Source organism: Pinus tabuliformis, chromosome 9 (assembly GCF_031772625.1).
Source record: "Pinus tabuliformis cultivar Carrire ecotype Pingquan chromosome 9, CPIR1, whole genome shotgun sequence".
NCBI lineage: Eukaryota > Viridiplantae > Streptophyta > Pinopsida > Pinales > Pinaceae > Pinus > Pinus tabuliformis.
In genome coordinates, this window is record NC_142307.1 from 190,872,413 (window position 1) to 190,894,517 (window position 22,105).

The window sequence follows — 22,105 nt, forward strand, 5'->3', positions numbered from 1 at the left end:
CAACAATTCAATGTTACATGAAAGCAGTCCAAAGGAATGGATTTTTATATATGGCAATGTGGGGTTCTTAAATCATGCACTACACTGCTACTGAGTGTTCACAACTATGGACAAAGATTCCCATTACCTTTGAATCCCGAAGTGCAAAGAACCTTACTTCCATAATGGAGAACTAGGGTGATTAGATTCAGGAGGATGAACAAGCTAAAATGAATAGGTTATTGGCAAGGTTATTAGAATCGGTCAAAGGGTTGTTACGTCATTTACTAGAAGAATCCAGTAGAGGATCATGAGAGGCGGAGGTACCAACTGCTTATGAATACTAAATATAAATTGTTGCAGGGTAAAATGGAGTAATTATAGGATGAAATTAGGAAGGAGTTGACTGCCTTGGATATTTGGGTGGTTAAGTTAGAGGAATGATCTATTAGTGGAACTCTATTTAATGTAGGAAATGATGGGTCCAACAATGAACTGGAGAAGAAAAAGGCCCGACACGAATGGGAGACCGGAACATTAGGAATGACAAGATAGACATGGGAAATCATGTGGCATGACGAGCTAGATGAATCTGGACTCTCCTTCAACAAATAATTTTACAAATATTGAATTTTTATGATGTTATGCAAATTTATATTGATATTAGGAGTTTATTATTGAGAATATAACCGACATTTATTTATAATAGTAAATAAATATTAAATTTCATTTTTTGTAGACATGTAAAAGTAATGTGTTACTGGAACATGATGATATTTGTAAGGGCCCTAACTCATAATCCAGTTTTTAAAAAGACTCTTACACACACACACACACAGTTATTATTTTACATGATATATTAAATTAGTAAATAAAAGTAGTATAATATTCAACAAATAAAATTAAAATAAATAAACCCATCAATAGCTTATAGCTTATGTAATACAGTGAAACCATCTTAATACTTTAAGTTTCATAATATCTTCCCTCATGAGTTCCCTTTTTCTTTTCGAGTTTGTCTTTTTCCCAGGTTGAGTACTAACTTTTTATGACACTAGTTTTTTGGTCTGATTTTTACTAACTTTTTTACAATTGCATCATTTTATATTGGTTCAATTATAGAACTTAACCCTAAAAGTGTCAAGCGAATTCAACGCATGACCTTTTAATAGAAAAGGTGCTTTAATGAAGAGAACTTGATCAATTCAACTAACCCTCAAAACTAGTTTAAAAACTATTATTATATTTAATTAAATTTATTTTGAAGATTTTAAATAATTTTAATAAACTTTCGAAATTAATCAATTTTCTACATCAATTTTCTACCATTCTAATAATAGCCTCTCAATATAAGTTGATCGTTCTTCTATGGAATAAAAAAACATACTCGCGAACCTAGTAACAAAAAAGTTAAATGAATAAATTTATATAAATACATAAACATTATGCGATCCCCTACTTTGACATTCAAAGTCATTAAATTATATTCATTTTGACCATTCATAGTATTGTAGTTTAACTCACATGAAGACAAATGAGGGCCCATTTATCACATATATAAAATAATTTTTGCTTAAAACTTTTTAAGAAAACAATATTTTATGTTTCTTAATATTTTTATTTTTTTGAATTATCTCGCTCTTTCCGGGTTGATCCTTTTCTATGTTGGTTGGGGAGGCTAATATTGATGATCAGGAAGCAAGAGAGAGGAAGAAATCAGGCACTTGCAACCAGTAGCTCCAGCTTGGACATTATTTTTTTTTTTAAATGATATTAGAGATCAGACGAAATATTTAAAACAAAAAATGGAACGATATTAGAGATGAGACGAGATATTTAAAGTAAAATTTTCTAGTATCACAATATTAATTTTCAGATTCTTTAGTAAACGAAATCATTCTAGAGCTGCCACATTTTCTCAAGTTGAGAGGTCGTTATCATCGTATTGAATGGTATAAGTTAATATTGGGTTTTGAATATGACATCCCCACTTTGACAAAGTCATATAATTCTATGCACTTTGACGAGTCATAAAATTCTAATCATGAGGGCTTTTTTATCAAATATATATAAAACGAAATTTGCTTATAACTAGCATTTGCACCAGATGTTGCAAAAGAAACGCCGTAAGGCATAAATGTAAATGGTCATTGAAAATAAGAATCAATAAAGAAAATTGCATGCAAAAGTGGACGATAAAGCATAGATTGGACACTTGCATCTATATTCCATGAGTTAAATGTGATATTCATTTGCAATTATGCTTTCTATACATGGCCGCAACATTCACAGAAGACCAAATTATTCATGCCAACCATGTGATTCCATTGTGGGTGGGAGAAGGGCTGCTGGCACGAAAATATCACCATCAACTTAGCTACAACCCATTCGCAGTGGGAGGAGTTTATCTCAACCTTTTGGCAGATCATTGTTTGATTGAACTCGTTGTGAGAAGCATTGACGGGTGCAGTGTTCTTCAGGATACACAACTTCCTGCGCGAATTGCGAATCCGTGTTGCCGAGGCTAAAGAAACTTTCTTTTGCCATGTGGGTCAGGATTTGAGCACGTTGAATGAAAATGAATGTTCCAGATGCAGTCAGATTTTGTTCAGTAATAACGAACTGTGTTCGGTCCCTGAGTCAACGAGAGTTCCAAAACTATGTTCATTGTTAATAGATGGTAACAAATTTCTAACAAAAATTCCAAAAAGGGTTATTGGGAGAATGGTCTCTCTTAAGGTTCTGGATTTGAGTGGGACGTCAGTGCAGTCATTACCGGAAAGTGTGGGGTGTTCGAAACAGCTAAGATGCCTCTTTTTATTAGGTATGCCCATCAACTTTCTACCTGCATCTCTTACAAATCTTGGAAACTTGGAGATCCTTGATCTAAGCCGCTCTAGAATCACGGAATTACCATCTGCCCTTCATAATTTGAAATCTTTAAGGCATCTAGCCATGGATAAATGTGGTCATTTGCAGTATCTACCTTGCAGCATCTCAAGGCTCACCTCTTTGCAGGGTTTGACAATGTATGGATGCACCAATCTATGGGAAAAAGGTGAGCCCAAGAAATGGAAAAAAGTGGCCAGCATTAGCGTCTGGCCAACTTAAAGCAACTCACCAGGGTCCATTTAACAAACAATGGGGGCGTTATTAGGGAAGGCACATTAGGGAATATGATTGAAATGAACACCCTCGTGTTAGAGCTCACAAAGGTGAGATCTCTGCCGAGTGACATGAATAAATACTTCTGCAAGAAACACTTTCAAATATGTGTGGGGCCCCAAAGTGGGTACTCCAACCTTCGTAGGCCATCCCAAATACTTGCATCTTCCTCCAAATGGTACATTCCCCCAGCAATTGAGCAAACAAGTAAACCAAGGGACTGACCTTTTCCAACCTATATTTAAAAGAACAAGCATCTTCCTTAAGAAGGCAATTGAGCAAACAAGTAAACCAAGGGACTGACCTTTTCCAGCCTATATTTAAAAGAACAAGCATCTTCCTTAAGAAGTAGACCAATCAACTTATTATGGAATTAGTTTCATTGGAGTGCTCCACCTATTGATGTATCTCCATTTGAATAGGTTCCCTTGCACACATCTCCATGTTATTGGTTCAAGGAACCCACACATGGAGGGTATCTATTCAAATGATATACTAACTATTGAACCCTTTTTTTTTGGAATTGACCAATATGGCTGAAGCATCATTGCATCAATTGAAGGTACACAAGGATCTAACATTTTCAGGTTCTAATACTACTACATAACTTATACTTGGTTAGAAAGGTGTAGAAATATTCTACATGTGATGGCCTAGCGATAACAATACAGAGAGAAGATGACCTTCCTTTTACTCTCTTCCACCAACATGTACAATCTCCAAAGCAAACATTCAATCCAAGAATGCTCAGAACTTTCTTAAAAAACAAGGTAGATGCAATGGATGTTCAGAATTTCCCTTTGTTGTTATGTTATCAGATAAAGTTTACAACATGGGGATGATCTTGCAACTCTAGCGGCCCCTGTTATATTGGTGGCAACATGTGTGAATGCTACCTACCCCCAGGAGAACTACAAATGATTCTATCATGAAAAACTGAAAAGTATATACCTAGGATGAAGCTAACAATAGTAAGCATATCTGATCATGATGCATAAAATGCATAAGAAAAAAATCCCCCATATGTAGAACATAATAAAAAGTACGAAAGAATAAATGACAATGACCAAAAGAAATCTGTGATACATTGCATGGAATGCCATCTGAAAAGCCGTACTATATTTTTCGTTACTTTTCCAATGTCATTTCATTTTTGCTGCAATAATTTCCATGCACTCGTTTTGGAAGAAAATCATGAAGCTAAAGTTAATGGTAAGCCTAAAGTGCCCTGTCAAAAGGAGCTGAAGCCTTTATTTCAAAGGCAAACAACATTTACCAAAAAAATTATATTTTAAACATGTGCTATGAATAACTAATAATTCTCGCATTATGCGTGGAGAATATCAGAAAGCAATTGTACTGCTAGTTCCTACTAATGCCTTTGCAAGGGGGCTTAAGATATCATTACTATAAAATGACTCTATATGACTCTCGAGTTCCAGATAAATGCTCATTGGCTCAATTTGAAGCACCAACAACAAAAACATTATGTTGCATCTTCAAAAGTACTTACAAAAATAAACCACTCTATGCACAACATGCCTCTTTTGAATTGGAGTCAAGATAGCATATTGACCACTCTGAGAGTCTGAAATGTACTTTTCCTTTTCATTATTCTCCTTTTGTTGCTTGCCAAGAGCGGTGATCTTGAAGTGCTCTGAAAATGATTGACCAGGGCACAGAGGCATCCATTTAAGATAATTCGTGAAAGCAGGTCCCTATCAAAGTGATAGATATAAAATATAGACATCTTAGATTTCACACTGTGAAGTAGTCTCTTTCTGAATTGAAGACACTTTAATTATTCTCCAAATTCACCAAGGCTATTGATAAAACAGAGACCCCACCTCTAAAACAGAGTTTCATCCTGAGACAGATGGGAAAAACTTGGTCAGGTTGAAAGAGAGAGCATAAAACTCTTCACTTCTAGGATCGGTTTTGAATGAACGGAACTTATCCCACCAATGATGGCCTCTGTCTTTCCTTGTTGAACTCTCCCCCATATGTAGAGTGTTATCCAAAAACAATGCTACGCTGCCAGTAACTAAAGGTGGTGACGAGAAAATCACATTGATAATGTCATTGAACTGTTAAAAAAGCCATTCAAAAATGCTTAAAGTTAAAAACATTGAAATTTGAAGAATGAAGGGAATGTTGCCACAACGAACTGCTAGCCAAAAAATTTCAATTTAGTCCCTGAAAGAAGTTGTAAGAACCCTACCCATCGTCCATGAGTGTGGACTGGACCATGACCATAAGAAACTGTAAATTCATTAAAGTACTGTGGCACTGATAACCCCAAAAACAGAGAGAAGCCCAAGATGAACTTCGTCCTGAAACTATTTAGATTGCAAAATTGAAGGAAACTGAGACCCCCACGAGCTGCTCATCAAGAATACAAAAAATTTCAGACATGAGGCAAAACCCAAAGAATTGCTGTTCTACCCTACAATTTTAAAGTTGCATCGTACAAACTGTCTGCCAATATAGGCACCCAATGAATTGTTGTTTTACCCTAATATGTTGAAATTGCATTGTACAAACTAAGTGTCTGCCAATATGAGTTAACCTTAAGGTTTTATGCATACATCCATTATACATTATGGCAACAGCTAAGATACTACTAGTTGACTGACATTGCAGCTCAGCACATAGGATTTGTGTACATCGTATACATACCAACATAACCAAAGAGGAGACAGTACATGGAAGCGACAATGGGTGCTGTTATAGAAGCAAAGATTGCTCCAAATTTGCCTGGAACACATTAACATGAAATTAGCAATGCAAAATCCTAGACTAGGGAATAAACCCCAAAATGAGAACAATATCCCAACTTGAGTTGATTATCACCAAGAACAGAGAAGAATATCATAAATCCTGCCGATATCTGGAGCACCCTGCGACTCCCAACTCATGTCAACCCCAAAAGACCAGCATTCTCACTGCAAATTCCCAAGATAAGACAAATTTCAGAGCTAGTATTGCCAGAAATGGGTCAAGTTGCAGCTAAAGTTGCCAGAAATGGGTCAAGTTGCCTGGTTCTTACACTGATACTGTGGACCCATTTCCAGTTCCAAACATCCCATCCAATAAAATTCCAATTCCCTGTAGAGAGGACCATTACATTCCATCAACGACAATGATACAATCTTCCAATTACCTGAAGCCGTAAGGGTGAAAGCAACGAATCCATTTCCTTACCTGCCAGCCTATACCACGGCTGATGATAGATTGAGGGGGAGGTGTGGCACTTGCAAACCTTGAAACAACATAGAATGCACCAGTAGACTGCAAATTTATGAAAGAAAAAAAAAATAGTAGTCAATACCCAATTTTGTTTTTAAATAGAAACCCATAGATAACTATCAGAAATGTCAACGGGATAAAGAAAATAAAAGAGAAGAAAGTATATCTGATATATGGCAAGCAGGCAGACCTCAACAAGAGACACAAATGCTGTAGCCATCATTGCAAAAGACTGTCCTCCATCAAAGAATGCTCAGAACTTTCTTAAAAAACAGGGTAGATGCAATGGATGTTCAGGATTTCCCTTTGTTGTTATGTTATCAGATAAAGTTTACAACATGGGGATGATCTTGCAACTCTAGCGGCCCCTGTTATATTGGTGGCAACATGTGTGAATGCTACCTACCCCCAGGAGAACTACAAATGATTCTGTCATGAAAAACTGAAAAGTATATACCTAGGATGAAGCTAACAATAGTAAGCATATCTGATCATGAAGCATAAAATGCATAAGAAAAAAATCCTCCATATGTAGAACATAATAAAAAGTACAAAAGAATAGATGACAATGCCCAAAAGAAATCTGTGATACATTGCATGGAATGCCATCTGAAAAGCCGTACTATATTTTTCGTTACTTTTCCAATGTCATTTCATTTTTGCTGCAATAATTTCCATGCACTCATTTTGGAAGAAAATCATGAAGCTAAAGTTAATGGTAAGCCTAAAGTGCCCTGTCAATAGGAGCTGAAGCCTTTATTTCAAAGGCAAACAACGTTTACCAAAAAAATTATATTTTAAACATGTGCTATGAATAACTAATAATTCTCGCATTATGCGTGGAGAATATCAGAAAGCAATTGTACTGCTAGTTCCTACTAATGCCTTTGCAAGGGGGCTTAAGATATCATTACTATAAAATGACTCTATATGACTCTCGAGTTCCAGATAAATGCTCATTGGCTCAATTTGAAGCACCAACAACAAAAACATTCTGTTGCATCTTCAAAAGTACTTACAAAAATAAACCACTCTATGCACAACATGCCTCGTTGGAATTGGAGTCAAGATAGCATATTGACCACTCTGAGAGTCTGAAATGTACTTTTCCTTTTCATTATTCTCCTTTTGCTGCTTGCCAAGAGCGGTGATCTTGAAGTGCTCTGAAAATGATTGACCAGGCACAGAGGCATCCATTTAAGATAATTCGTGAAGGCAGGTCCCTATCAAAGTGATAGATATAAAATATAGACATCTTAGATTTCACACTGTGAAGTAGTCTCTTTCTAAATTGAAGACACTCTAATTATTCTCCAAATGCACCAAGGGTATTGATAAAACAGAGACCCCACCTCTAAAATAGAGTTTCATCCTTAGACAGATGGGAAAAACTTGGTCAGGTTGAAAGGGAGAGCATAAAACTCTTCACTTCTAGGATCGGTTTTGAATGAACGGAACTTATCCCACCAATGATGGCCTCTGTCTTTCATTGTCGAACTCTCCCCCATATGTAGAGTGTTATCCAAAAACAATGCTACGCTACCAGCAACTAAAGGTGGTGACGAGAAAATCACATTGATAATGTCATTGAACTGTTAAAAAAGCCATTCAAAAATGCTTAAAGTTAAAAACATTGAAATTTGAAGAATGAAGGGAATGTTGCCACAACGAACTGCTAGCCAAAAAATTTCAATTTAGTCCCTGAAAGAAGTTGTAAGAACCCTACCCATCGTCCATGAGTGTGGACTGGACCATGACCAGAAGAAACTGTAAATTCATTGAAGTACTGTGGTACTGATAATCCCAAAAACAGAGAGAAGCCCAAGATGAACTTCGTCCTGAAACTATTTAGATTGCAAAATTGAAGGAAACTGAGACCCCCACGAGCTGCTCATCAAGAATACAAAAAATTTCAGACATGAGGCAAAACCCAAAGAATTGTTGTTCTACCCTACAATTTTAAAGCTGCATCGTACAAACTGTCTGCCAATATAGGTACCCAATGAATTGTTGTTTTACCCTAATATGTTGAAATTGCATTGTACAAACTAAGTGTCTGCCAATATGAGTTAACCTTAAGGTTTTATGCATACATCCATTATACATTATGGCAACAGCTAAGATACTACTAGTTGACTGACTTTGCAGCTCAGCACATAGGATTTGTGTACACCGTATACATACCAACATAACCAAAGAGGAGACAGTACACGGCAGCGACAATGGGTGCTGGAATAGAAGCAAAGATTGCTCCAAATTTGCCTGGAACACATTAACATGAAATTAGCAATGCAAAATCCTAGACTAGGGAATAAACCCCAAAATGAGAACAATATCCCAACTTGAGTTGATTATCACCAAGAACAGAGAAGAATATCATAAATCCTGCTGATATCTGGAGCACCCTGCGACTCCCAACTCATGTCAACCCCAAAAGACCAGCATTCTCACTGCAAATTCCCAAGATAAGACAAATTTCAGAGCTAGTATTGCCAGAAATGGGTCAAGTTGCAGCTAAAGTTGCCAGAAATGGGTCAAGTTGCCTGGTTCTTACACTGATACTGTGGACCCATTTCCAGTTCCAAACATCCCATCCAATAAAATTCCAATTCCCTGTAGAGAGGACCATTATATTCCATCAACGACAATGATACAATCTTCCAATTACCTGAAGCCATAAGGGTGAAAGCAATGAATCCATTTCCTTACTTGCCAGCCTATACCACGGCTAATGATAGATTGAGGGGGAGGTGTGGCACTTGCAAACCTTGAAACAACATACAATGCACTAGTAGACTGCAAATTTATGAAAGAAAAAAAAAATTAGTAGTCAATACCCAATTTTGTTTTTAAATAGAAACCCATAGATAACTATCAGAAATGTCAACGGGATAAAGAAAATAAAAGAGAAGAAAGTATATCTGATATATGGCAAGCAGGCAGACCTCAAAAAGAGACACAAATGCTGCAGCCATCATTGCAAAAGACTGTCCTCCATCAAAGAATGCTCAGAACTTTCTTAAAAAACAAGGTAGATGCAATGGATGTTCAGAATTTCCCTTTGTTGTTATGTTATCAGATAAAGTTTACAACATGGGGATGATCTTGCAGCTCTAGCGGCCCCTGTTATATTGGTGGCAACATGTGTGAATGCTACCTACCCCCAGGAGAACTACAAATGATTCTGTCATGAAAAACTGAAAAGTATATACCTAGGATGAAGCTAACAATAGTAAGCATATCTGATCATGATGCATAAAATGCATAAGAAAAAAATCCCCCATATGTAGAACATAATAAAAAGTACAAAAGAATAGATGACAATGCCCAAAAGAAATCTGTGATACATTGCATGGAATGCCATTTGAAAAGCTGTATTATATTTTTCGTTACTTTTCCAATGTCATTTCATTTTTGCTGCAATAATTTCCATGCACTCATTTTGGAAGAAAATCATGAAGCTAAAGTTAATGGTAAGCCTAAAGTGCCCTGTCAACAGGAGCTGAAGCCTTTATTTCAAAGGCAAACAACGTTTACCAAAAAAATTATATTTTAAACATGTGCTATGAATAACTAATAATTCTCGCATTATGCGTGGAGAATATCAGAAAGCAATTGTACTGCTAGTTCCTACTAATGCCTTTGCAAGGGGGCTTAAGATATCATTACTATAAAATGACTCTATATGACTCTCGAGTTCCAGATAAATGCTCATTGGCTCAATTTGAAGCACCAACAACAAAAACATTCTGTTGCATCTTCAAAAGTACTTACAAAAATAAACCACTCTATGCACAACATGCCTCTTTTGAATTGGAGTCAAGATAGCATATTGACCACTCTGAGAGTCTGAAATGTACTTTTCCTTTTCATTATTCTCCTTTTGCTGCTTGCCAAGAGCGGTGATCTTGAAGTGCTCTGAAAATGATTGACCAGGGCACAGAGGCATCCATTTAAGATAATTCGTGAAAGCAGGTCCCTATCAAAGTGATAGATATAAAATATAGACATCTTAGATTTCACACTGTGAAGTAGTCTCTTTCTGAATTGAAGACACTCTAATTATTCTCCAAATGCACCAAGGCTATTGATAAAACAGAGACCCCACCTCTAAAATAGAGTTTCATCCTCAGACAGATGGGAAAAACTTGGTCAGGTTGAAAGGGAGAGCATAAAACTCTTCACTTCTAGGATCGGTTTTGAATGAACGGAACTTATCCCACCAATGATGGCCTCTGTCTTTCCTTGTTGAACTCTCCCCCATATGTAGAGTGTTATCCAAAAACAATGCTACGCTACCAGCAACTAAAGGTGGTGACGAGAAAATCACATTGATAATGTCATTGAACTGTTAAAAAAGCCATTCAAAAATGCTTAAAGTTAAAAACATTGAAATTTGAAGAATGAAGGGAATGTTGCCACAACGAACTGCTAGCCAAAAAATTTCAATTTAGTCCCTGAAAGAAGTTGTAAGAACCCTACCCATCGTCCATGAGTGTGGACTGGACCATGACCCGAAGAAACTGTAAATTCATTGAAGTACTGTGGTACTGATAATCCCAAAAACAGCGAGAAGCCCAAGATGAACTTCGTCCCGAAACTATTTAGATTGCAAAATTGAAGGAAACTGAGACCCCCACGAGCTGCTCATCAAGAATACAAAAAATTTCAGACATGAGGCAAAACCCAAAGAATTGCTATTCCACCCTACAATTTTAAAGCTGCATCGTACAAACTCTCTGCCAATATAGGTACCCAATGAATTGTTGTTTTACCCTAATATGTTGAAATTGCATTGTACAAACTAAGTGTCTGCCAATATGAGTTAACCTTAAGGCTTTATGCATACATCCATTATACATTATGGAAATAATTCTTTTCAGAACTTACCATGATCCATTTGTGAAACAGTCCAACTCCGAACACTGCTTATTACTAATGTGATTAATATTAATAAAGATCGTACATAATATGCTATTGTGTTAAAAGTTTAAACCTTAAATATATATTAGACGATATAATTAGGAGTAAATCAGGACTATTCTAAGTCAAACATTTCTGAAACATTTTTTATTCACAATACATTTCCCAAAAACATTTTCTGTTTCATCTAGTTTATGCAATATATTTCATCCTGAGTATCTGTGTAAAAGCAGGTGTTAAGTTCCAACCAAACTATCTGTCTATAAATCACCTACGATGCAGAAAAGCACACACTGCCTCCATTCAAAAGAAGAGTCTGCAGATATCAAATCAAAATATCTATTACTTCAAGATAAATGAAAGTCCAACAGATGGACCTTGTTTAATAGAAATCGTCATCAAGCCCGTAATTATCCAAGCAATATGGGTGCTAGTCAAGTTAGCTAGCATACTTGAGCAGGTCCTTCTGTTCCAAACCAGTTGTAATCACACTGTAATTTTGAGTACCCTGCAGCTTTCCATATTAACTAACAAAAATGCTGGACTAGGGCACTCAAGCTTAGGAATTCTATACCCATATAACTCAAATGCAATTATGGCATTCATTGAAACTTGAAGCATATGAATTCTATTCAAGCAAATAGAAAATTTGTTTAATACCAAGTGAGTGCAATAGAGATCAGCTTCTGAAATAGAATTTGTTTAAGCCAAGTGAACATAACAGAAATGGTGCTCAGTGTCCACTTACCCCCGGGAACCCAAGTTCATAGAGCCCAAGAGCAACAAGAGTTACTAGCGGAACTGCTGAAAGAGGACTCAGATACCTGACACGCACCATGCCATCAAGACAACAAAATCAGGATCTATAGACTGTAAATCCTTAGTACATGTAGAAAATTTGAATGAAATTACTTGAGAAAATGCATAGAGATCAAACCAACCTTAAAACAACAGCCCACAGACCACTGAATCCCAGGATGATTTGCAGTGTTTCGACTTCTTGAACCAAGATTGGATCTACTTAAATTTGATCGACTTCTACTCTGTGAGCAGAAGAGGAGTGCTTCCAAATTGGATGTCTAGTCACTCAATTTCAAAAACCTTTTCTGGGGCAAGTGACATAGAGATAATCCTTCAGGGAAATGTTTTTTTTAGGTATACATCCAAGATGTTATTTGGATAACTTTTCATTGCAGGGTTGATGCATCTTCATTTGAAGATGGGGATGGATTGACAACAATGTGCCTTTCAGGATGTGAAAGGTTTGTACGACCTGAATGCTGCACAAACTTTGCAGGTGACAAGAATGTGCCATGGCACACACAAACTATACTAACCTCATCTCTGCTATAATTGTACAAGAATCCACTGATTGTTTTCCCATTTGGGCCTAGTCCAGTAGTTGAAACACAGGGCATTTTGGGCAATGAGGATTGAGTTGGAGGCAACCCCGTTCTTGTGGCTAAAATAAGCCTTCGCGGTAGAGGGCCTGACACCCTGCAGATCAACCAAGAGCAGAAATAACACCCTGCAGAGCAACCAAGAGCAGAAATAAGGAAACTATTGTAAAACCCTAACCGGAGAACAAATCGAATTCTTCCAATTGTCAGTGGTCACTTACCAGGGTTTACGCATTCTTGCAATTGTCAGTCGTCACTTACCAGGGTTTACGCTCCACATTAGAACAGAAATTTTCCTGTGGGGTCTTCGGATTCAGCAGGGAAGTCGTCTGCGTGATGGATTCGGGCAACGTGGGAGGAACCCTACACATCACAGTAAATTTAACTCAGATTAGACATGGGAAATTGAGATAAAATCTAAATTAAACACCTCAGGGCATGATAAAGGCTACATCTGTAGGGCAACTATGTGAATCAGGAAATCGAAACTGATTAAAATTCCAACTATAATGATAAGATCCAACAGCACAATCTCTTTTAATCGTCTAACACATCAGATCAATGGTCGAAAATAGGACACGGTGGCATATAAGGGAGTTCTTCCCAGAGGGAAACGCCTTACGGCGTAATTAGTTGAATACTTTTATTTATTTTTTATTATATGATATGGAAATTTAAATATAAAATGAAATTTGGTCATAATTCGTTGAATATTTTTTTTTTATTTAATTATATGATAGGGAAATTTAAATTAGTGAAGATGTTTATTTATAAAATTATTTTAGTACAGTTTGATTATTTAATTTTGGGTGATATTGTGTTTTTATGGTTTAAAATGTATTTTTTAAATGTATAAAAAAATTCAATATCCTGAAAATTGTATAAAACAGTCAAAAATTAAAAATGATACAACTCAAATTATAATTAATTCTTTTATTATTATTATCAAATTTCAAATAAAATTAAATAAAAAATATGAATGAAAAATATATATAAATAATTAAACTATTTTTAGTTAACATTAATTATAAAATCAATTAAATAAATTATTAACTTTTAATAATATTTAATAAATTGGTCAAGTCCAAGTAGGAGTTGGAACTGAAAACTGATCACGAAGGGTGTATAACACTACTCCAAAGAGTTCTCATTCACTCATGTATATAAACATACCACTACTCTAATAATAATATTAATAACAATAATGTGCTAAAACACTAAAATTTTCATCATTATTATTTTATTAAAACATTAAAATTAATATAAGCGATATCTATCCAAAATTTAACACAATTCTACCTAATATTCAACCTATTTCTATTCAATATGTGTAATATCCTTCACTTACTAACTAACTAACTAAAACCTTTATTTAAGTGATTATTTTTATTATTAATGAAAAGAATTAATATATTAGTTAAAGATATATACAATTAAAAAAACATGTAATAAGATTCTTAACCATGGAGATCCATCCCACTTTACCAAGGGATTTTCAACTAGTAAATAGGCTTTCCTACAATACCATGTCTTAGAAATACCACATGCTCAAAATATATAACTTATATTCATATAACATATTTTTAATTAATAAATTTTAGGGTTTTTAATTGTGATGAGAATATTGTATTAAATCAAAATCCCCGCCTCGATTGTTGTGTGTACAACAGGTGAGTACAATGAAAATCCTTTGAGGCCATCTATACCTAACTTCATGACAATCTTTATTCTTGATATCTATTAGTCATTTTACTATGATAAAGGACACAAGTTCTTTGGATGTGTTCTCCAAAAGATAGACAAAATTTATAGTACGTATTAAGCCTATTGTTAAGGAATAGTTTTGAGGGGAGAAATATCATTTCTCATTAGAATTCCTACATCCAAGTTTGTACCTTTATTGGAGAAATCATATGCAACATAATTGTTCATTCTGAAGCGCACAAAAGAAACTAATAGTAGAGAAAGCTAGTTTGAAATTCATGATTCTATCAATAATGCTTCACAGCTTGCAATCCTTATCCAAAGATCCATGAACAAGGTGATGGATAACTAGTTGTGAATCTGCCAACACCTCCAAATCTTTGATGTTTGCTTCTCTGGTCATAAGGAACCCTAAGAGTAATCCATGTGCATCTCCCTCATTATTTTTTCAATTTCCTAACCCCCAACTACACTCAATTTCAATTTTTCCATCAAAGTTGAGAATAATCCCTCCTGCTCCTACCAACTCCTAATCAATTTAATTAACATGGTATAAAGGGTATAATTACTTATAAGATAAATATCAATCATTAATTTATTATTATTATTATTATTAAGAATATTTTAAAATATTTCATAAAAAATAAATTTGTATTTTCCATTTAATCATTATTGATAATTAACTTAAAATTATGAAAACCTTATTCAAGAGTAACAATAAATAATTGGCTCTTCTATGGGTGGCAGTAGGAGGGTTTATCCTATGCCCTGATGAAAAAATAGAGACTCAATACACATAGGGCTTGGGTATGGAAACTAATAATCAAGTTGAATATCTAGCGCTTTGGGAGGGCCCATAAATGACAATGGCAAAGAAAATGACTAAATTAACATTGTTCAGGAACTCAATGATTGTGATACAAAATTTTAGTTATTCCTCCTATTTTGCGAAGGATCTTTTTGCAAACAAAGAGATTTGAGCAAATTGAATTCTTCCATATGTTTAGGTAGTTGAATACAATGGAAGATTCATTGGCCAATGAAGGAGCCACACTAGATCAAGGGAAATTAGAATTAGATTATGGATCAATCCACAACTCAACCATTCCATGAATATTGAATCAATTCATCAAGGCTTTACATTTCAATTTAATGGCCTATACAACTAGATGATTGAATGAATCTCCATGGTGGAGGTCGTCTACACACTTCTCCCATCAAGTATATGGATTGCAACCTTTAAGATGGTACATGTATATAAGAATCAGTGGAATTCATTAACTCTTTGGCCACACAGATCCAAAGAACGAAACACTTGTCTAAATCATATTAACATTTGATGAAATTAGGTGGTTATCCATGAGAAAAAGTGGTGTAAGGTGTTAATGATTCGAGGTGTTAAATCGTTTACACAAGCAAGGGAAACCTCAGTCGTGGTAGAGCATTCAGTCCTATATACAATGGAATTAATTCTCCTCTCCCTCTATCTCATGAAATTGATATTCCAGGGAGCACAAAGAGATTCAAGCATGGATTTGGCAGCCCCACAATTCAATGTTGTTGGGAAGCGGTCTAGAGGAAGGTATTTTTATATATTCCATTGTGTGGTTCTTCGATCATGAACTGCACTTCTACTAAGGGTTCACAACTATGAATAGATATGGTCATTACCTTTGAATCACTAAGCACAAATCAGCTCACTTCCATAATGGAGAACTTCAGCGATCAGATTCAGGAGGATGAACAAGCTAAAACGAACAAGTTATTGGCAAGGTTATTAGAATTGGTCAAAGGGTTGTTGCATCGTTAACCATAAGAATTGAGTGGAGGATCATGAGAGGCAGATGTACCAACTGCTCATGAATACTAAATATGAACTTTTGCATGGTGAAATGAAGTAATTCCAAGCTAAAATTAGGAAGGAGTTGATTGCCTTGGATATTTGGGTGGTTGAGTTAGAGGAACGATCTAGTAGTGGCACTCTATTTAATGTAGGAAAGGATGGGTCCAACAATGAACTGGGGAAGAAAAAGGCCCGACACAAATGGGAAACCAGAACAATAAAAATGATAGGATAAGCATGGGGAATCATGTGACATGGCGAGTTAGACGAATATGGACTCTTCTTCAACAGATAATTTTGCAAATATTAAATATTTATGATGTTATGCAAGTTTATATTGATATTAAGAGTTTATTATCAAGAATATAACTAACATTTATTTAAAATAGTAGATAAATATTATCATTAAAAACAAATTTAAATTTAAATTTTAAACATGTGTTACAAAAACATGATGATATTTGTAAAAATCTTAACCAATAATCCAATCTTTATTTCCAATATAAATTCTACCTATTTCTTTCAAAATAAAAAAGACTCTTTCACTCTTTATTCTATATAAAAATTAAAAAAACAAACAAAATTAATAATTAATTTATTATTATTTCACACTATATATTAAATTATTAAATAAAAATAATATAATATTCAACCAATAAAATTATTATTATATTTAATTGAATTTATTTTAAAGATTTAAAAAAATTTAAAAAAACTTCTAAACTTAATTAAGTTTTACACCATTCTAATAATAGCCTCTAGCGTCTCAATCTGATCCTTCTTTCTCTACCGAATAAAGAAAGAGACTGGCAAGCCTAGTCACAAAATATAAATAAATAAATTTGTATAAATACATGTTTTTGATAAACATTATGCTATCCCTACTTTGACATTCAAACTCATAAAATTCTGGTGATTTTGACCACTCATAGTATTGTAGTTTAACTCACATGAGGACAAATGAGGGCCCATTTATCAAATATATGAAATAATTTTTGCTTAAAGCATTTTTGAGAAAAAAATAATTATGTTTCTTAATATCTTATTTTATGAATTAGCTCGCTCTTTCCGAATTGATCTTTTTCACAGGTTTGTTGAATGATATTGATATTGATATGTTTGTTGAATGATAATGATAATGATAATGATAATGATAATGATAATGATAATGATATTGATATTGATATTGATATTGATATTGAGGAGACAAGTCTTCTCAAATGGGCCAGAGAGAGGAAGAAATCAGGCACTTACAATTAATCAGGAAAAATTTTTCAATAGTATAGGTTAATATTGAGTTTTGAATATGTCATCTCCCTTTTACAAGTATTATAATTCTAGGCACTTTCGCGAGTAATAAAATTCTAGTCATGAGAGTTTCTTTATCAAATATATAAAACGAAATTGGTTCAGAATTAGTCATATATATATATATATATATATATATATATATATATATAATTTTATTCGATTATATGATATGGAAATTTAAATAAGTGAAGATGTTTATTTATAAAATTATTTTAGTATAGTTTAATTATTTAATTTTGTGTGATATTGTGTTTTTATGGTTTAAAATGTATTTTTAAATACACAAAAAAATTCAACACTATTAAAAAAAATTACAAAATACTCAATTTTAAAAATAATACAACTCATAATCTTAAAAATTATTAGACTATTTTTTACACAACATTAATTGTAAAATCAATTATTAACTTTTAATAAATTAAATTTATAAATAAATTAAAAACATCCCATTAAAAGGAAGCGTGGTCAATTACGTAACTATTTTTAAAATTTATAAAAACAAATTTTGTTTTAATTTTCTTTCTTAATAAAAAGTAGGCAAAGTATTTAAAATTATTTTTTTTAGGTAAATGATTTAAAGTCTATACTTTTACTAAATTTCATCATGAAAACAAAGATATATGACGAAATGGACATATCACATAATTATAGTAGAGATACAACACTAAAATCCAAAATCACTAAAAACCACTATAAAAAAAGTCATAAAATAATATATTATAGTCAATTATTTTATTTTATTATTATTTTTATACTTTTATAACCATCTATGTTAAATACACATCTAAAAAACTATTTCTATTATTATTATCTACGTAAAATAATTAATTAGAAACTCTTAAAAGTAATAACAAAAAAATTAACAAACATACCCAAGAAAGATATCAAAAAATAATATAAAAATGAATATCTTTCTTTTTATAAATATTGAAATTATAATATAATTATTCTTAATTTAATAAATACTATAAAAGAAATATAAAGAGAAGATTGAAAGATTCTTATGAGATAATATTATATAAAAAAACTAATGAATAGATAAAATAAATTTTAAATACAAACAAAACATATATTATAATTTGAAATGAAAGGAAAAATATTAGAAGTAAACATATTTAATAAAATAATAACAATACTAGAAAATGGATGAATAAAATAATTTATAAATAAAAATAAAATATAAATTTTAATGAGAGAGTTAAGAACAAAAAAAGAAATTAATAATAAAAATAAAAATAAAAGATTATAAATTATAAATTTATAAATTTAATAGTAATTGTAATAAGGATAATATTGATATGAAGTATTTTCCAAAACTATTAGAATAATGCAAAAATGTAGGTTTTCTGAAACTGTGAGATATCTTTTGATGAGTTGTATTTATAAGTTGTTGAGTTGGTTTACTTTGTAGTTAGTGTTATGAGTTGTTTTCTTCGTTATCTATGCTATTGTTTATTTTTAGTATATTACATCTAATTTTTTAGGATATATAATGTCCAAGATTTGTCGAAAAATCTTTATATATGTAATTTTTAATCATTCATTTGAGCAATAGAGTATGATCTCACCTATTATGACACAATGTAATTTAATCTACTTTCTCTTTCTATTTCTATTTCTATTTCTTTAGTTGTATTCATAGGTTGTTGAGTTGGTTTACTTTCTAGTTAGTGCTATGAGTTTGTTTCTTTGTTATCTGTGTTATTGTCTATTTTTAGTATATTACATCCAATTTTTTAGAATATAGAATGTGCAAGATTTGTCTAAAAATCTCTATATATGTAATTTTTAATCATGCATTTGAGAAATAGAGTATGATCTCACCTATTATGGCACGGTGTAATTTAATCTACTTTCTCTTTCTATTTCTATTTTGTAACACACACACACACACACACACATATATATAAAGGGAAATAAAACTTTGATTTCTTTACTAAATTACCACAACACTTACTTTACAAAAACCTGACATGATAATCATTTAACCTATTCTATATGGGTCTCTCATACGCCAAGGCGGTATCATATGCATGTGATATTAATTGACATATAATGGCAATCGTTTTCAACTTAACTCGATTTCAGTACTTGTTGATTATACATTGGATTTCATTTCCTCGAGGATCACCATCTGTTTAAGCTCCATTAATGGCCCTGGATGTCTTGGCCTAGGTGGCGTACTGTTATACACCACGCGGGCTACCTTCAGCACATTTCTTGGGATCGGCTTCCCTCATTGACAAATCTCGTCATTTTGGATGATTGTTCGGTTCTCGAGGGTTTTGACATTTACCCTTTGGTGATTTTGATCTTGTTCAACATAGTGCTTCTTTGGAACCCCAATGGGCTTTGGCTCTACTCTGGTTCGATGATTTGGAACCTAATGCAATGGGTTACTTTGCCTGATGTGAGTGTCTGCCTATCCATCGGTTCTGTTGCTTGGCTCTTGGTTTGCTTCCGAGTTTGTTGGCCATTTTCCTTGAACGCTTGGGCATGCTAGAGTTCAACTGCTACATCAGGGTTTCTAGGTGGTTATATGATGGTAAATATTTCCTTTTTGTTCTGCCTAACTTTTCTATATTACAGTGTTATATAAATGAATAATGTTAATCCCTATCTTTGGTTATGTCTACGCGGAAACCCTTCCTAGGTACTGCAACTTTCAGAGGGTACTGAGGCCGAAACCCCATCTACGGCTTCGTCTTCCAGGAGGAAGAATCCACCAAGCACCGGGTATTTCAGTTATTAAGTTATCTTGTTAACAGGGTTTTTGTGGCTAGAGGGCCGACTTTGCTGTATACTTTTTGCTGTTATGTTGGTAGTTCTAATTTCCTTTCTCGGCTTATGGAAGCCGTATTACCACTGTAATACTGGTTTCATGCTTTAAGATTTAAATGGCCTAGGCCATTTTTTGTAATCCCAAATCTGTCTCTAATACATACTGTCTCACTCATCGAGAGGTCATATAATGAATGGTTATGGTTTAATTCATTCTCAGTTCCTCTGTTGTGTTTATGTTTCATATCTAGCCTGATGATATAAGTTTATAGTTTTTACAATGGGATTTATATGTATCTTGATAAGTTATGGATCTTATGGTAATGTCAAGAATCTTTTGTTTTTCTCTTTAAAGGAAAGATCTCTATTTATTTTGATATGGTGAAGGAATAAACGAATTCCTCAGTTTTGACTAGCATAATAATGTCTCATAGTTAAGCCATGTCGAATTTTGGCGATGGTTCGGAATTCCTGGAATTTTTGGCATTTATTAATTTCATTTTCTACTTTAGAGTTTAAGTACTAATCCTACAAATCTTTTGTAGGGTATTCAGTCCGCATGGAATCCCTTGGGGAGTGTCACACTGTTTCGATATACCTGCTATTTCTTCTGACTCTAATTCTGTTGGAGTCTACGTATGCAGCTAGGGTTTGCATTCAAAATTTCTATTTATTTCAAGAAGTTATTGAGAGATTTTCCGATGTTTTTCCTATTTGTTTATTTGTGTAACAAGTACTAAACCCTATAAGGGTTTTGCTGTTTAAAAAAAAAAATCTTTACTTTCCTATGTAATCTGTTTTGACATTATTTTAAACTTAAGATTTCCACTATTGATTGAAATCTTGTAAATTCTTTCAACTGAACTTATCTATCTATAGTACGTAAGTCAGTATATAACTATGTGAATTTACTACTAAAAATATTCAGTTACTAGCTTGTCTTTCATAGAGTTATATGCACTGTCTTCCTAGATATTTACTATAATATTCATTTTGAGTAATAAAGGTGTTATTTTCTCTGATACTTATTCATGTAATTTCTATTTAATAGCTAAGCAAAGAGTTCATTACCTCTATTAAAAGACTCTTTACTAATATAATCTCTAGGATAACCAACAAGAATTAAACTCACTGAATAATACTCATTCGATATCACAAGATATGACTTATTAATCTACGTAAGTCGTAAGCTTCAAACAAAGAGTATCACTTATCTGATGTTATGACTTCCAACAGATTTTTCGACTTATCTGCTTTGGTTGTTCCCTATTTTGGTCTATACATAGACCTGCACTGTGTTTACCTCCCTACCATGAGATTTACTATATTAGTAGATCTCCCCCCGTGCTATCCCTGCTCGAGGGAATTCTTTCTCATTCAAGACTAAGTGTGTATCCAGCTATCTGGTCTTAACCAGACATAGCTAACACAACTTCTTGACTTCTCAACACAATTCTCTTCCTCTTTCCCTTGATCTCAGATACCCCTATCCTCTTGATCTTTTCCCTTCAAATACTTTCCAAGATTTAGTTTCTTTTCTTGGAATAGGTAACTGCTTCTTTTAACTAATTAATTAAAGAAACATCCTTTTCACTAATAACTGCAAAATTCCTTCTCATAACTTAATTCAAAACAATTTATGTTTTCAGAAAAATAATAGTTTGTTTGGTTGCAGTAAAAGAAATAATATTTACATTAACGGGGGTTGTTACATCTCCCCCCCCCCCCCAAGATGGAACATTGTCTCGAT

At 33.5% G+C, this 22,105-nt stretch overlaps 1 protein-coding gene and 1 pseudogene across 2 annotated transcripts; both read right to left on the reverse strand.

Annotated features, from left to right (window-relative positions):
* Window positions 1–4,428: 4,428 nt before the first annotated feature.
* LOC149147783 (nucleobase-ascorbate transporter 6-like) lies at window positions 4,429–12,244 on the reverse strand (annotated as a pseudogene). The gene is made up of 8 exons (XR_016262218.1): window positions 12,065–12,244; window positions 6,349–6,435; window positions 6,194–6,252; window positions 5,998–6,089; window positions 5,824–5,901; window positions 5,366–5,526; window positions 4,992–5,231; window positions 4,429–4,862 (listed from the first exon to the last, which is right to left on the reverse strand). The product of XR_016262218.1 is annotated as a nucleobase-ascorbate transporter 6-like (transcript).
* LOC149147784 (nucleobase-ascorbate transporter 6-like) lies at window positions 6,443–12,193 on the reverse strand. The gene is made up of 7 exons (XM_089438006.1): window positions 9,103–12,193; window positions 8,948–9,006; window positions 8,752–8,843; window positions 8,578–8,655; window positions 8,120–8,280; window positions 7,746–7,985; window positions 6,443–7,616 (listed from the first exon to the last, which is right to left on the reverse strand). Exons 3-6 carry the CDS (start codon window positions 8,771–8,773, stop codon window positions 7,767–7,769), a joined length of 480 nt encoding a protein of 159 aa, XP_089294132.1. The 5' UTR covers window positions 8,774–8,843; window positions 8,948–9,006; window positions 9,103–12,193; the 3' UTR covers window positions 6,443–7,616; window positions 7,746–7,766.
* Window positions 12,245–22,105: the final 9,861 nt, after the last annotated feature.

Excerpts from the sequence above, each read along its gene's own strand:
- LOC149147784 (XM_089438006.1), bottom strand. The coding sequence starts at position 8,773 with ATGATATTCTTCTCTGTTCTTG. Across the intron at positions 8,656-8,751 it reads GATATTCTTCTCTGTTCTTG|GCAAATTTGGAGCAATCTTT; the intron begins GTGATAATCAAC and ends AATGTGTTCCAG. Across the intron at positions 7,986-8,119 it reads TCCACACTCATGGACGATGG|TTCAATGACATTATCAATGT; the intron begins GTAGGGTTCTTA and ends CTTTTTTAACAG.